A 14,193-nucleotide genomic window follows, 5' to 3' on the forward strand; every position below is an offset into this window, starting at 1 on the left:
CAACGTCTGCATTGCCCAACTCCATGGAAGTGACACCTGTTCTCTCGGCCGACGGCTTATACCAAGCTATCGCCGAGGCACTGTTGTAAAATTTCTCCTCAACTAAGGCAATTTGGATTCCATCGTTGACGGCACCTTTCTAATAAGAGCCTGTCACGATGAGCCATGACGTATTCCGTTCATAAACTTGGGCACTTTTATGTGCTCCCCAATCGGACCTACGGTAATTGATCCCGACAGCTAGTGCATCTCCTGCACATGCTCTTGCATAGATCGCTTCGCCTGCCACGCCCCGAAAACGCGCACCTTATGCAACACCTCGTTGTTTGGTGGCTGGCACATGGCGCGAGTCTTTGTCTTATAATCGCCCATGAAGGGAACACCTTGAATACGCTATACCCGCCGAGTAAGCCCACTCTGAGGCTTTACCGCGCGGGTGCGACATGGAGTACGGCACCATCGGGCTGTCATCTTCGATTAGCTGCGACACACCGCATTGCTTTACTGCTAACAGCCGATGGATATCGTGCGCGCTGCAGTTCCATCGAACTTGGGCGGGTCCATCCGAATAAGCCTCGGCTGAGAGCGGAGAGCATCTTAACAGTCCTGTTGAAAGCCTCGCTTCGAGCCTGCTCTCGCCTTAGCTCATCCTGAGTCTGTGTGACAGACTCCGCCGTAGCATGGCTTTGTGCCTCGGACGCGACCCTTCGCTGTCCGAGCATGAGTGCGTCAAACTGCTCCAACTGAGTAACATGTTGCTCAGGAGACTACCCAAGACCCTGGCCATGGCTTGTTCCCTAAGTCCCTGCGCCGTCTGCTCAGCCAACTCCCGATGATGTTCGGAGGTGGGGGGAAATGAGTCCAATCGATATTGAGGCTCATCCTCACGTACACGCTCAAAGATGCGGGTCGTGGGAAGGATTTCAAGTTCCACCAAGTGTAGACGGGCGCTACTTAAAGCTGCCACGTACTACGCACGCACACACCTTCGACGATTTACCGCCTTCTCTCACGTGCAGTGAGGTTTGTGGTGGGCGCCTTAGCGACCTCACCCAACTCACGAAGTACACTGATAAAAGTGTCGTCACGGGAGCGGTAATCCGGCTCCTCGTGCAAACTTATCAAGTATATTGTAAGTTTAAGACTGATTTATATTTAATCGCATTAAATATAAATTTCTGTTATTACCTAGCATAAATGCCGTCTTTGTAGATAGACTAATATGTGCTGCGAGCGTATCGTTTTTGGGTATTTCGCATAGCGGATGACGCTAGGATGTACCAATGTGCATCACATACATAAGGGTGGGTCACATATATATGAAGCACACTTAAGTGGTAGGTTTTTTTTTTATTACTTCAATTAAGTACCTAGGAATTTAAGTTGAATATAACAATTCCAACGTAAATACTTCTTTATTATTTTCTCTTACAGAAATAATATTCATGTTTTAACGGTACACCCCGTTCCATTTCGTGCTAAACTGACGGCCCCGGGTCACTCGATGTTATGTAAGAGCTAATTCCTGTCTAGGACAGCGACTCAAAGAAGTAATTCACTATTCTTTCCAATCCTGGGTGCAGGTCCTAGTGCCGTGTCATCTTTTGTGCATTTGGGCATGTAAGTTCAGTGCTTAACAATTAATTCATTGTAAATGCCCACATAACGCGATAATCTTTTATCGATAAAGTCATCCAAGAATCTTTACTCGCTCTGTTGATTACAAGCTTCCGCAGTGAATCTCGTAACGTCCAAGGAGCTTTGAGCAATGACGTTCTCGAGACGCTTTTCAATATCGACGGTATGAAGCAAAATTCGCTGCATTAGAATCGCCGAGTCGCCATCTAATCCAGGAATCAGTGCCTGTAGATTCCGTTCGCCTTGCCACAATTGAATAACTCCCGCTTTCAGTGAATACCCTTGAGCATCGAGGTCATCGAGACCTGATCCGTGTTCAAAATGAGTTTTAATAGCTTGCTGTTGCTTGTCGTCGTCGTCAAGATATGGCACGACAGCAATAAGCTGCAACGTGTCGTCTAACTCATTCAGAACCTTTTCAATCGAATGATCTTCTGGTGCTTTACGATCCACGGGATTATAAGCCGGAGCTGAAGAATGCCGTTCTTCGCGCTTGGCCTCGTGACGGTCGTTCTCATGCGTTTCATCTTCCTTTTCAAAGCCTAAATTTGGATTCTCTACTGCGTGTTTACCTACACTTTTGCCCCAGCTTCCTTTGTCCCATTGAAAGACCTCAGGGAGCCCACAGTTGCTGAAAAATTGACCCAATGCCTCCTCTACCAACGTATTACATGCACCTCCCGTCGTGCGTAGTTGCAACTCGACTTCTTTAAATTCACCCTCGATAGGTGTTTTTAAAAAAAATGGAAGTTTTAAGGTCTTGGCTGGGGGAAATTGATTGTGTTTCTCAATGGCGTCCAGGATGCCCAAGAGCTCTTTGTACGATTCCTCATTTGCGCGCTGCTGCGTTGGATACTGTCCAAAGAGATCCGGATGCGTACGCAAATAGAGCTTGCGCAACGTTTCTTTAAGAATTGGCACCTTGACTCCTTTTTGGCTCTTGTTGACGCGTAATTTCTTCCGACGGAGCGTGCGTTCGCTGACTTTTGTTCGTACAAAACTAATGCTGCTGGTTCGGGTTGATAGGAATGGAGGGTCGATAGAGCAAGGCACGCGGTGCTTATGCATTTGTTGCCAGGGAATTGCTGTGCTTAAGCGTGTAGACGCGTGCATTTGGAAGCGAGAAACGATAAGCGTCTGACGAGCTAGTGCGACGAAGCCCATTACCACCGCTTTTCAGAGCCCTGAAGGCAAGAATGAATAAAATTATTTATCACTTTTTTTGAGAGCAAAATATGCGTTTTTCGTAATGAGCACAAATTCGGGTCATGCCTGAAATTACATGTTGCCCATTTTCTTGTGCATTTTACGGCGAGGTATTCTTACAATCGTTCTTTATTTCTAACATAAGATAAGGAGAATTTATCAATGGTGCAAGTATACGTACATCATTTATACGGGACTTAGACGTCTTGATTGCCTGTGTCGAATCAAAAGTTAAGAGCAAAAGCAAAGCACGCGGGCTCGACCAAGATCTCCGCAATACCTTGATGGTGTCGAGATGACTTCTTTTTTAACGGACAATCTCAAATGACCTGATTGTCTTCTTGCAACTCATCTTTGTCATCGGGATCAACTCCACCATTCGAGAGCATCTCACGCACTTTTCTCTCAATATTAAGCGTGTGGAGCAGGATACGCTGCAGAATCTGGGCCGAATCGGTATCCAATCCCTCAACAATCTTTGTAAGGTCGCGCTCACCCTTCCAAATCTTATGCGTCCCAGCTTTAATATTATACCCACGTTCATCAATCTCATCAAGACCACTGCCACTCTCAAAGTGTTGGCGCACTTCCCCATACTCCTCTTCATCCATCAGTGGCACAGCAGCAATAATTTCAAAAACTTCATTGAGCTCTTTCAGCAAGTTTTCAATCGAAGCATCTTCAATTGTCATTTCACTGTCGTCAAATGCTAGCGTAGGTTCAATTTCGTTCTCTTCTGGCAGGACCACACGCTCGCTCACCTTTGTTCGCAAAAAGCCTACTCGAGTCGATAGGATCGGAGACTCCATCGCACAGGGCAAGCGCTGCCACTTCGTTCGCTGCAAGAATTGCTCATTAGCTACAAGAGGACAAACGCGCATACGGGAATAGAGGAATCGAGAAGTGGCGCGTGCCTGACGAGCTACCGACATGAAGGCCATGACGCAAGGCGAAGAGTGTTGTTTTTATTGGTTTTGAGTCATTTCTTGTACAGCGTGATATTAGGTACGTAGTCCATTATTGCTTCAAAACTTTTTTTATTTTCAAGCTGACAAGCAATAGTAGCCGAAGATGCTTTTTTAGCCGCTTAATACTCCATAATAGCTCAAATTTAAAATTTAAAATAGTTTCTTACATCCTTGACAACCTCAAAATGGAAACTGCAAAAAAAAAGTAGCGTAAATAATACTGTACATACAGTACATCGTCTGATACAACCGTTTGCTCTTGAGGTCACGGGAGAGCTGTAACATGAGTTATTTAAATAGTGTCGGAAAACCTAAAGTGACCTCAGGCAATTTGCATACAAGGCCAATGCAAGTCTTTAACGCTACCAGTAGCTAGAAAGCCTGTTGCATGTGACAGAAAAACACGATCTAGAATATTTTCGTGCCTTACATAATAGCACTCCTCTGAATTATGCAATGCGGAGACCTCCAACACATTCATGAGCGCACATTGCAATGAAGTTCAGTCGCAAATAATAAACTGTTTTTGGGAATATGCGTCCAATATTGCGCAAAAGTTTGTTTCGCGAGGAACATGAAAGTTTGCAGCGATTGATCGAAGAGCATTTTTTTATTTGGTGATGAGCAAGCTAAGTGACTCCTACACGGCCCCGAAGACTTCGCAAAAAAAATTGCGTCTTAATACGGCAATGTGAAGAATGCGTCTTTTTACATGACAGGACGTCGACGCTGGCATACCTCTAAATCGTTAAGTTGCTTGCTAATCACTTTTGAGTACCGCGAGTTTTTACGTGTTTGTATAGAAGTCGGATGAAAACCTATTTGCGCTTAAAATATTAGAGGAAGGCACCTTGAATTCTCTTGGTAGAACCACCTTTTGCCATCACGGCCGGTCGGCTGCTTTTGTTTTGATACGGAAAACAGCCTGCATTTTCGTGGCTTATTGCAGTTAGGACGTCGACAGCTTGATTTAAACCTCGCATTAGCTTGAACGATATTGTGCTTTCCCTTGAAATTAATTAGCTATTTCTTACATCGCAGTGTTCTAGCCATTAATTTTTAGCATCACATTCCAGAATCTTAAGTTGTAATCGCGATAACTTTTTTTCTGTTTGAAAGTAATCGTTAAAAGGTATAACAACTCCCGCCAAACAAAATAATTGAAAATTGCTGCTGCAGTGCGAGGGAGCACCAGCGCAGACTACTCGTATAATTGTATACTCTAATAATAATCTAAAAGATTTGCATATCCATTCCAACGAAAGAAGACCTTCACGATTACAGTCTGTCAGAAAAAAATTAAAATCCGCCCGTGTCTAGCATTTTAAATACTGAAAATTCGGGATCTAATTACGCACCTTGTGATAGTCAAACCCAATAAGAGCTCTGCAGACCTAATTGGCCTGGCGTCGAATGAATAAGAAGTATCTCTGACATTTATTTTGTCTAGCTTGGTCCCGACGAACAAAAAAAAAAATAGTGCGTTTGATACACGCTGAATGATAGCTTTTAGATTTTTTTAATTATCTGAAACTTACTCAATTCAGCAAAAACTTGGACAAGACAAACGTAATTTAAACACTCAATTTAATCATGCTTGGTACCAGTGGTCGTGGCAAAACGCCTCTTTAGTCTTGGGAGCACAAGGCCACCTACGATAGCAACCACTATAAGCTGCATCGTCGTGGCGCTATCAATAATGTCTCCACGCGATCGTAGCTCGCGCAGAATAAGCCCAGCTTTGCAGCTCAGGAAATTGTACGGAACGAGCCCAAATAGCGGGCCTAACGTAAATTGGCCTAGCGGAATGGCCAAGTGGGGCGACGCCATGTTAATAAACCAATTGGGGGTGAATGGAAATACGCGCAGGAATATCATATTCAGCGCCATTTCGTCGCGATGTGCGTCCAATATACTTCTTAAGCGATCGAGTTTTTGCGGAAAAAAGTGCGTGACGACGCGGTAGCCAAAACGCCGCGAAAGGAGAAACATAAAGACCGATCCCAGTGTGTTGTTAGCCAAGCACAGAGGAAATCCCAGCGTCATCCCAAACAACGCGCCGCCCAATAGATTGAAAAATACGGTGCCCGGAATCGCAAATGTTTGCAGGTATAGATAGCAGCCCATGTGTGCGAGCAAAAGTGAACCTCGTTGGCGCTCGGAGAAGCTCTGAAGGGTCTTGCCTAGCTCTTGAGCTGCCTCGAGCGTTGTAGGCAGTCGAAGCGCGAGCCACTCGGTGTCTGTGAGCGTCGAGATTACCAGCGAGTGCAACATCACGCCTAATAGCGCCGTGGTGACTATGAAAACGACGCCCACGAGCTGAAGATCACGGCGCCAGTCCGACATCGTTGCTAAACTTTGTCGACTGCTGCGGATCCTGTTCAAGAAAGTGTTCGGAAGAACGGGGGGTAGGTTATTTTTTGGAAATTTTTATTTTGTTATTTGAATGGATTTTATTGCCAGATCGTTATTAATTAAAAAAAAGAATGCCAGTTAGCAAACAGTTTAACTAAGTAAAATTTTAGGAAAACATGATCCTTTGGCTGATGTATATTTGGTAAGGCTGTAGAGATAGAGTGCGGCAACCGATTCTAGTTTACAGATGGACAAAGGTCTAAGTCCTTCATACTAGCCATAGAAGGATATGAATATTAAAAATAACGACGACAAGAAACAGTCTCTAATTTGCTCTACACTGTTTAGTAAGTATACTTCGTTACGACGTAGTGCTAGCTAAGTAAAATAAACAGGTGTTCCTTGTACCGCACACTATCTCCGTCCCAGCGCGAGATTGTCAGGACCATTCAACTCGCTGAGCCCATGACCACTCATTTCGATTTATCTTTTATACCATTCCTTTTCTATTGATTCAAATTACATATGCGCCATAATAAAAACAAGTAAAAAGGTTGGCGCAATAAGGAGAGATGATACTTAGTAATAATTAGATTTAGGATAGGCGATCCTTAGAGGATGAGCCAAAAGTATCGGCTAGTAAAGCAAAAAAAATAATTCAGTCGTAATTTACCCTCATTCCTCACAAGTGGTACCACTTGTTGGTCTTCCGCTCGCTTCTTCGCCGTCCGCTCGCTTCTTCGCCGTCCGCTCGCTTCTTCGCCGTCCGCTCGCTTCTTCGCCGTCTACTCGCTTCTTCGCCGTCTGCTCGCTTCTTCGCCGTCCGCTCGCTTCTTTGCCGTCCGTTCGCGCTTCGCTGGATTGCACTGCGTTGGATTGCCCAGCACTACTTGTAGCGTAAGGGATTCCACTCGCAGCCAGTAACGTACTGCTTGTAGCGTGGGAATTTCCGCTCGCAGTCAACTGCTCCATTCCTTTGGAAGCGCTGCGTAGCAGTTTTGATTGTGTGGCTTCAGTATCCACTGTAACTCTAAGCGTCTGCCTGACAGATATAGTCGCTTAGTCTGTGTGAGGTTGGGACCGGCTTAACACGGTGAAACAGTTAATCCATCTGGAATAAGATTGAATCTCTTACCCATTACGCTTAATGGCTAAAGAAAGTCGTTGAGATTTATGAGCAAAAAGCTAAAAGCTAATAATCAGATTCCATACTACTGTAGTAAGGCTTTCCTCTTTGAGTACGGTGAAAAGTCTGCAAAGACTGCGAACGATTTGCCTGCGTCATTACAAAAGACCCGACGCATTACAAAAGGCCCGACGCATTGCAAAGATCTTAGCAAAGCAACTCACCAAGGAGAAAGGATGCCTGCCCAAGCAAGAGTCCACCTTATCAGCTCCGTTACACGAGGTATACGCGCTTTTAGAAGAAGCCGAGCGCACCATTTTTAAGGATCTTCGGTTCAACTTAAGAGCCTAGTCTTTTTATAGTTCCGAACACATTCTTCTTCCATTATGGGCAACCCTCAAACGCCGAGCTAATGCAGCAAATGATGCACATGCTACAGCAACAACAAGAGTTAATCAAAACATTCGCTAATTCCTAAAAGATAGGTGGGCTTAAGGTGGACGGGCTAAGGATGCCGACGTAAAGCGGAAAAAGCGAAGAGTCGGTTCGCCTTTATTACGCGCAAGTACAGCAATATTTTATTGCGCACGGTAAGAAGTGGAAAGAGGACGCAAAGGCTCCTCAAGTACTTGCCGTACTAGGAAGCTCATTGCGAGGACCAGCAGCACAATGGCTCTTGCTGCATCAAAAAAGAAATTCACTCAGCCGATGAGTTTTCTCTAGCAGTGAAAAAAAAACAATTCGTCTTTGCGGATCTGCAACAACGTCTTCGAGACGATCTGCATCGGCTGAGACAAGCCAATTGCAAAGGCTTAACGGACTACATTGCGAAATCTCGACACATTATTTCGCAAGTTGAGGACATGACTCGAGTTGACATTTCATCTATTTTCAACGAGGGTTTAAAGCAAGAACTCAAGAAGAAGTTCAATATCGACGGGGAAACGCACTGTAGGATGCTATTACTGTGGCGCTCGATTTTGAACGCACACATTCGGGTGTTTATCATCACCACAACGCTACAAAACCTCGTCCTGGTCCACAAAATGTGGCCAGAGAATTAAACAAGAAGCCAGAGCCGATGGAAATCGGCAATGCTCGGCCATTTAATAGGTCTTCTTGCGTCCATAATCGACGTCGAAATAAACGAAAGTGTGCATACTGCAAAATACTGGGGCACACGATTCAGCAGTGTTACAAGCGCAGGAACCAGCAAAATAATCGCGGCAACGGATATCGTCGCGATCGTGCGAACGCCAACTATTTCGTGAATGAGTCAGTTAAAGAAGAAACCATCGCGACTGCGTCAAACGAAGCTATCACCACACTATGTGAAGCTGACTTTGCTTCCTTCACGGGAAAAGATTTGATCATCTAAAAGGGTCATCTTGACGATCGTGCTGTCAATATGATACTCGATTCTGGCGCCACATGCAATGGGGTGAAGCCGAGTTTGCTGCAATGCGTCATGTCCTGAAATGGCTTTCAAGTCACTCGTTTCGAAGGCACTAATAACACCAAAAATAAGTGAAGAAAGGAGTCGCCAATAGCCCATTTGATGATAATCGAATTTCTGACGTTCCGGTCATTGAGTGGCCAATGAGCAATTGCCATGATGTAATTCCGGGTAAGCCCTGGTGTGCTGCGCACGAGCCAATCATTAATTGACGTACTCATCAAGTTTCGTTCAAAAGTGGTGACATACCATATGATGAGGTTGTGAATCGGTCATTATTCCTCTGCTGACTTCTTAAGGAAATTGAAGACATCACAATTTGAAGAAGTCTATCGTGTCAAAATTTATCAAGAGTCGGAATTTACAAAACCTCGTGAAAACGATTGAAGGCTTTACTCGATTCCTATAAAGATGTATTCCCAGAAAAGTTACCGAATTCATTGCCTCCTCATCGGTCGGTGGAGTTTGGTATCAATATACAGCCCGGTGTGCAACCGAGTAATCGTTCGCCATTTCGACTTTCACAAGCTGAACAAAAGGCTTTACAGAAGTTCGTCGATGAGAACCTTTCATGCGGATAGATCGAGCTTTCAGACTCGCTTTGGGTATCAAACATCTTCGGCATTCCTTAAAATGACCCAACGATCGGTACGAGGTGTATCTCGTTCGGAATGGATTCGATCCGGAAACGCGAACATTTTGCTCAGTTGGGTGATTGGCTTTCGTTACGTCAACTCAACGTCAGTCGTCCCTAAAATACCTTTGCCGCGAATCGATAAATTATTCGATAAGATGTATGGTATGAGCTACTTCACAGTCATTGACTTAGCTCAAGGGTACCATCAGAGGCATATTCATCCGGATAGCAAAACGTACACTGCGTTTCGTAAATCAAATGAGACATATCAGTGGTGCGTTGCGCCGATGGGCCTTGCTGGAATGCCTCGCATTTCGTCGCGCTTGATGCGTGTTCTTTTTGAAAAGTTCTCATTCGTTGTTGTATATTTGGATGGTACATGCATCTTTTCCGTCTCAAAAAAAGGTACTTCTGAAAATTCTAAATTATCTGAACATTCATAACCCTGACACCATTGGCTATTAATTACTTTTAATGTAATACTGGGGTCAATTATTTCATGCTATCGTGTTCGACGTCTTACGCAAGTGAATACTCTTCGCTCACATTGGTAAGTGCAAGTTCGCGCGTCAAGAGGTCAGCTTTTTGGGGCACGCTGTTTCTGGTGACGGATTATTTATCGAAAACAAAGGCGGAAGCAATCGCGAAGTGGCCTTCACTTACCTCTGTAAAGGAATCGCAAAGTTTTCTTGGTCTTGCTTGTTATTATCGCCGCTTTATTCATCAGTTTGCGCAAATAGTTCTGCCGTTGAGCCATCTCGTTAGGAAAGATTTTTCATGGGTCTTGAATGCAGAACAAGAGGATTTGCTCGTAAGGCTGAAGTCTGCCTTACAAGCTGCACCTGTGCTGACTTTGCCTAACTCTTCACGCCCGTTTGTTCTCACTACGGATGCATCGGGGTCGTGCATTGGTGGCGACTTATCGCAATTTATCAATAGACATGACCATCCAGTAGCGTTTTACTCAAAGAAACTTGGAATCCGTGAGATTAGTTGGCCTGCTCGTGAGAAGGATCTATTTGCAATAAAAGAGGGGTTAGAAAAATGGGCAATAGCGCCTGCTCTTGGCTTCTTCATCATCCGTCAGTCTCGCCGAAGTTGGCTCGATACTTGACCACCTTCGCTCAATACGCGTTTACTATACACCACATTAATGGTGCTTTAAACGTTGTAGCTGATGCGCTTTCGCGCCGGCCTGATGATTCTGTCGTGGACAATATCCGCTTTCATAAGTGCGATTTTCTAGTTGCCAACAACGAGGTACACGTTTACTTTGTTCGCCCTCGGTGCCAACTCTGCCCCGGGAGGAAGCTGAGACTCTGCAAGTTGCTGCCTTAATGACAGTGTCGTATGGCGAGTTGTCAACAGAAGTTCGTAAGCTACTTCAATAAGGCTTTGCCAGAATTGCCTAAAGAAGCATGGAAAAGCTCCGAAACAAGTTTATTGATTGTGAAGCAAGAGAAATTGTTGTTTTTGCGCACATTAAACGTCTTTGCGTGCTCAACAACAACCGCTTGCGAACGAATGTAATATCGAAATATGATAATTCGGCAATAGCTGCTCTGCCGGGCAATCGCAGAACATTCTTGCGAGTTGCTCAGTGGTATTACCGGAAATCGTTGCAGAGAAACGTCAAGGAATATGTCAAAACTTGGGAAACCTGCGCACGTCGGAAACATGATAATTAACAAAAAAACAACGTATTACTTATGCCAATTCCAATACCGGATGCTTGCTGGCAAGTGGTATCAATGGACTTTATAAGAGGGCTTCCTGTTTCCAATGGATTTGCCATCCTAACTGTTGTCGATAAGTTTTCCAAACGCACGAAGTATGCAGCAGTGCACGATAAGGACGATGCATGCACCACAGCAAAAGTATTTTTTGATGCTGTCATTCGACACCATGGTATTCCCGCAGTTAATATCAGTGACCGAGATAGCAAGTTCACGTCCATGTTTTCGAAGTCATTGATGACGATCATCGGTGTTCGTCTAAGTATTACAACCGCTTATCGGGCTTAAGCCGATGGACAGACCGAGCGCCAGAACCTTGTGGTAGAAGACGCACTCAATCGCATAGCATCTTACCATGGCACTGACAGGACCGAACACTTGGGAAGCATAGAGTATGCGTCTATACTGGTTCGTGCATCTACTGGATACTCTTCCTTTGAAATAGATACGGGAAGAAGGGAACGCTCTGCATGGCAAAAGTCACTGGGCTGGACTAGTCAACCAAAGGATATTGACGTTTACGCAAAAGAGTTTATCGAAGTACGAGCAAATATCATCGATCAGGCTCGCAGAAATCTGTTGATAGCACAAGCTTCGCAAAAGCAATATTACGATCAAAAGCGCCGAATAAATCAGGTCGAATTCAAAGTTGGAGATCTACTTATACTTGATACTCGCAAAATATCGTTTAAACACGCTGCGAAAAATATGGGACACCAAGAGCCAAGATTGCGGCAAGAAAGGTGGAACCATTCGAAACTATCAAAATGTTTAATTCTAATGTGGCAAGCTTGAGTTACCACAAACTATGAATAGGATTATTCCAACCTTTAATGTTGATGTTCTATCAAGTATGAACCGACACCGGAAAGGTTTCGAAGTCGCCCGATACCGAAAGCATCACAATTCGTGGATAATGGCACAGCGGATCATTTTCAAGTTATTGAACGTCTGTTGAAGAAAGCCAACTCAATCGCTAACCATACTGGCTCGTACAATGGCATGGCGAAACTAAGGAAGAAGCAAGCTAAGAAAAAGAGAAAAATATTCGCCATGTCTCCCACTGGAAGGACCTCGTCGCCGACTTCAATCAGCGTCAACGAGAGATCAAATCGGGGAGGATGTCAGGACCAGTTAACTCGCTAAGCCCTTGGCCACTCATTTCGATTCATCTATTGAACCATTCATTTTCTTTAATTCAAATTTACATATGCGCCATAATTAAAACAAGTATAAGGTTTGCGCAATTAGGAGATATGATACTTCGTAAGAATTAGATTTAGGATAGGCGATACCTTAAGGAGTGAACCAAAAGTATCGGTTAGTAAAACTAAATTAATTCAGTCGTAATTTACCCCCATTCCACACAAGAGGTCCCGGCGCCATTCCGATAACGTTGTAAACATTGTCGACTGCTGCGGGTCCATTTTAAGAAAGTGATCGGAAGAACGTAGGGTAGTTATGTTTTGAATATTTTATATAGTTATTTAAATTGAATTTTATTGCCAGGTCGTTATTAAAATTAAGAAAGAATGCCAGTTGGTATACAATTTAACTAAGTAAAATTTTAGGGAAGTATGATCCTTTGGCTGATGTATATTTGGTAAGGCTGTAAAGATCGAGTGCGGCAACCGATTCTAGTTTACATTTGGATAAAGGTCTACGTGGCTCGGAGCCTACCGCCATAATAGCCATAGAAGGATATCAATATTAAAAATAATGACGACAAGAAACAGTTTCTTATTGCTCTACATTGTTTAGTAAGTATACTTAGTTACGACGTAGAGCTAGCTAAGTAAAATAAACAGGTGTTCCTTGTGCTGCACACTATCTCCGTTCCAGCGCGAGATTCATTTGCGACGTTTGAGGTAATTCCCCCCGATTAAAATACACTTATTATGAGTACTGCGTAAGATGCATGGTAAGTTGTTCCTGAGCGAATCCGTCACATGTTTACGCAGGGCATCCCAGTGAAAAGCGCTCAGTTAGAGGCATGTCGATGAGAATGCTCTTGATTAAAGCCTACACTAAGATCAACGTGCCGGCTCAGGCTGATTTACTGATGCCTGAATTGAATCCTATCATCGGTTTAATTAAATTCGTCGGATAGGAAGATCAATGAAAATCTTCGCATCTGGTTCGCGAGGCGAAAATGACCAAATCGACCACCCTTACAATGAAGCTTCAATTTTAGCCCACGCAATCTTCATTTTAGAGGTCGAGCAAAATCTCGAGCATACACTCGCTGCAGCATATTTTTATAGCGGAACATCGTAGGAAGATGCAGGTATCATGTAGGCCTTCGCTGTCTACTGATAGTCGTTCACACTATCGCTACATTTAGGTAAGCGTCAGCTGTTGGCGTATGCATAAAAATTTACGCTCGCTCATACCAAGCTTGCTCCTGATCTGGTAATCGACAATATCAAAGCCGAGTCTAAGAATGTGCCCGGCTTGGTCCCGCTATTTCGAGTACAGCTAATTATACATGCGGAGGCTGCCTATTTGGCGTTGCTAAAAGAGAACGCGCACCGAAAGGCCTTATGCCATTAGTATATTGGCCGCCTATGTCATAACAATTTAAAAAACGTGCCTAGAGTGTAACGGGCTAAAGTTGCCCGAATGTAACACAGTTCCCGTTAAGTACACTTGGTGTACTTAAGGGGATGGTCAATTACTAAATTATAGTAACTAGACCCAGCACTCGGGTGTGGTGCACATTTGTGACCAACCCTTGTGTATGTGATGCACATCGGTGCATTCACATTACGAGGGATGACGCCTAGCGTCATCCGTTACGCGAGGTATCTAGAAAGATACGCTCGCAATACATATTGTTATCTATAGAGATAACATTTTAATTGGTAAAAATAGGTATTTGTATTTAATTCTATTAAATATAAATCAGTCTGAAAACTACTTCCTACTTGGTAAGTGCGCACGAGGAGACGGATTACCGCTCCCGTGACGACACTTAACCAGAGTACTTAGTGTGTTGGGTGAGGTCGCTTGCGCGCCCACCACAACTACCTCACTGCACGCAAGAGAAGCAGGTTTAACCGCTTCCTCGC

At 44.2% G+C, this 14,193-nt stretch overlaps 3 protein-coding genes across 3 annotated transcripts; all 3 read right to left on the reverse strand.

The window, feature by feature from the left end:
* Positions 1-1,704: 1,704 nt before the first annotated feature.
* Positions 1,705-2,802, reverse strand: CCR75_000737 (uncharacterized protein; the record flags this gene model as incomplete). Its single annotated transcript, XM_067958843.1, has 1 exon — positions 1,705-2,802. The coding sequence occupies one exon, from the start codon at positions 2,800-2,802 to the stop codon at positions 1,705-1,707; it is 1,098 nt and encodes a 365-aa protein (XP_067821939.1).
* Positions 2,803-3,164: 362 nt separating this feature from the next.
* Positions 3,165-3,785, reverse strand: CCR75_000736 (uncharacterized protein; the record flags this gene model as incomplete). The annotated part of the gene is made up of 1 exon (XM_067958842.1): positions 3,165-3,785. One exon carries the CDS (start codon positions 3,783-3,785, stop codon positions 3,165-3,167), a length of 621 nt encoding a protein of 206 aa, XP_067821940.1.
* Positions 3,786-5,399: 1,614 nt separating this feature from the next.
* CCR75_000735 (uncharacterized protein) lies at positions 5,400-6,158 on the reverse strand (the record flags this gene model as incomplete). The annotated part of the gene is made up of 1 exon (XM_067958841.1): positions 5,400-6,158. The coding sequence occupies one exon, from the start codon at positions 6,156-6,158 to the stop codon at positions 5,400-5,402; it is 759 nt and encodes a 252-aa protein (XP_067821938.1).
* Between the last annotated feature and the right edge of the window lie 8,035 nt (positions 6,159-14,193).

The sequence above is a fragment of the Bremia lactucae genome, linkage group LG2 (genome assembly GCF_004359215.1).
Source record: "Bremia lactucae strain SF5 linkage group LG2, whole genome shotgun sequence".
In the NCBI taxonomy this organism is placed as follows: domain Eukaryota; phylum Oomycota; class Peronosporomycetes; order Peronosporales; family Peronosporaceae; genus Bremia; species Bremia lactucae.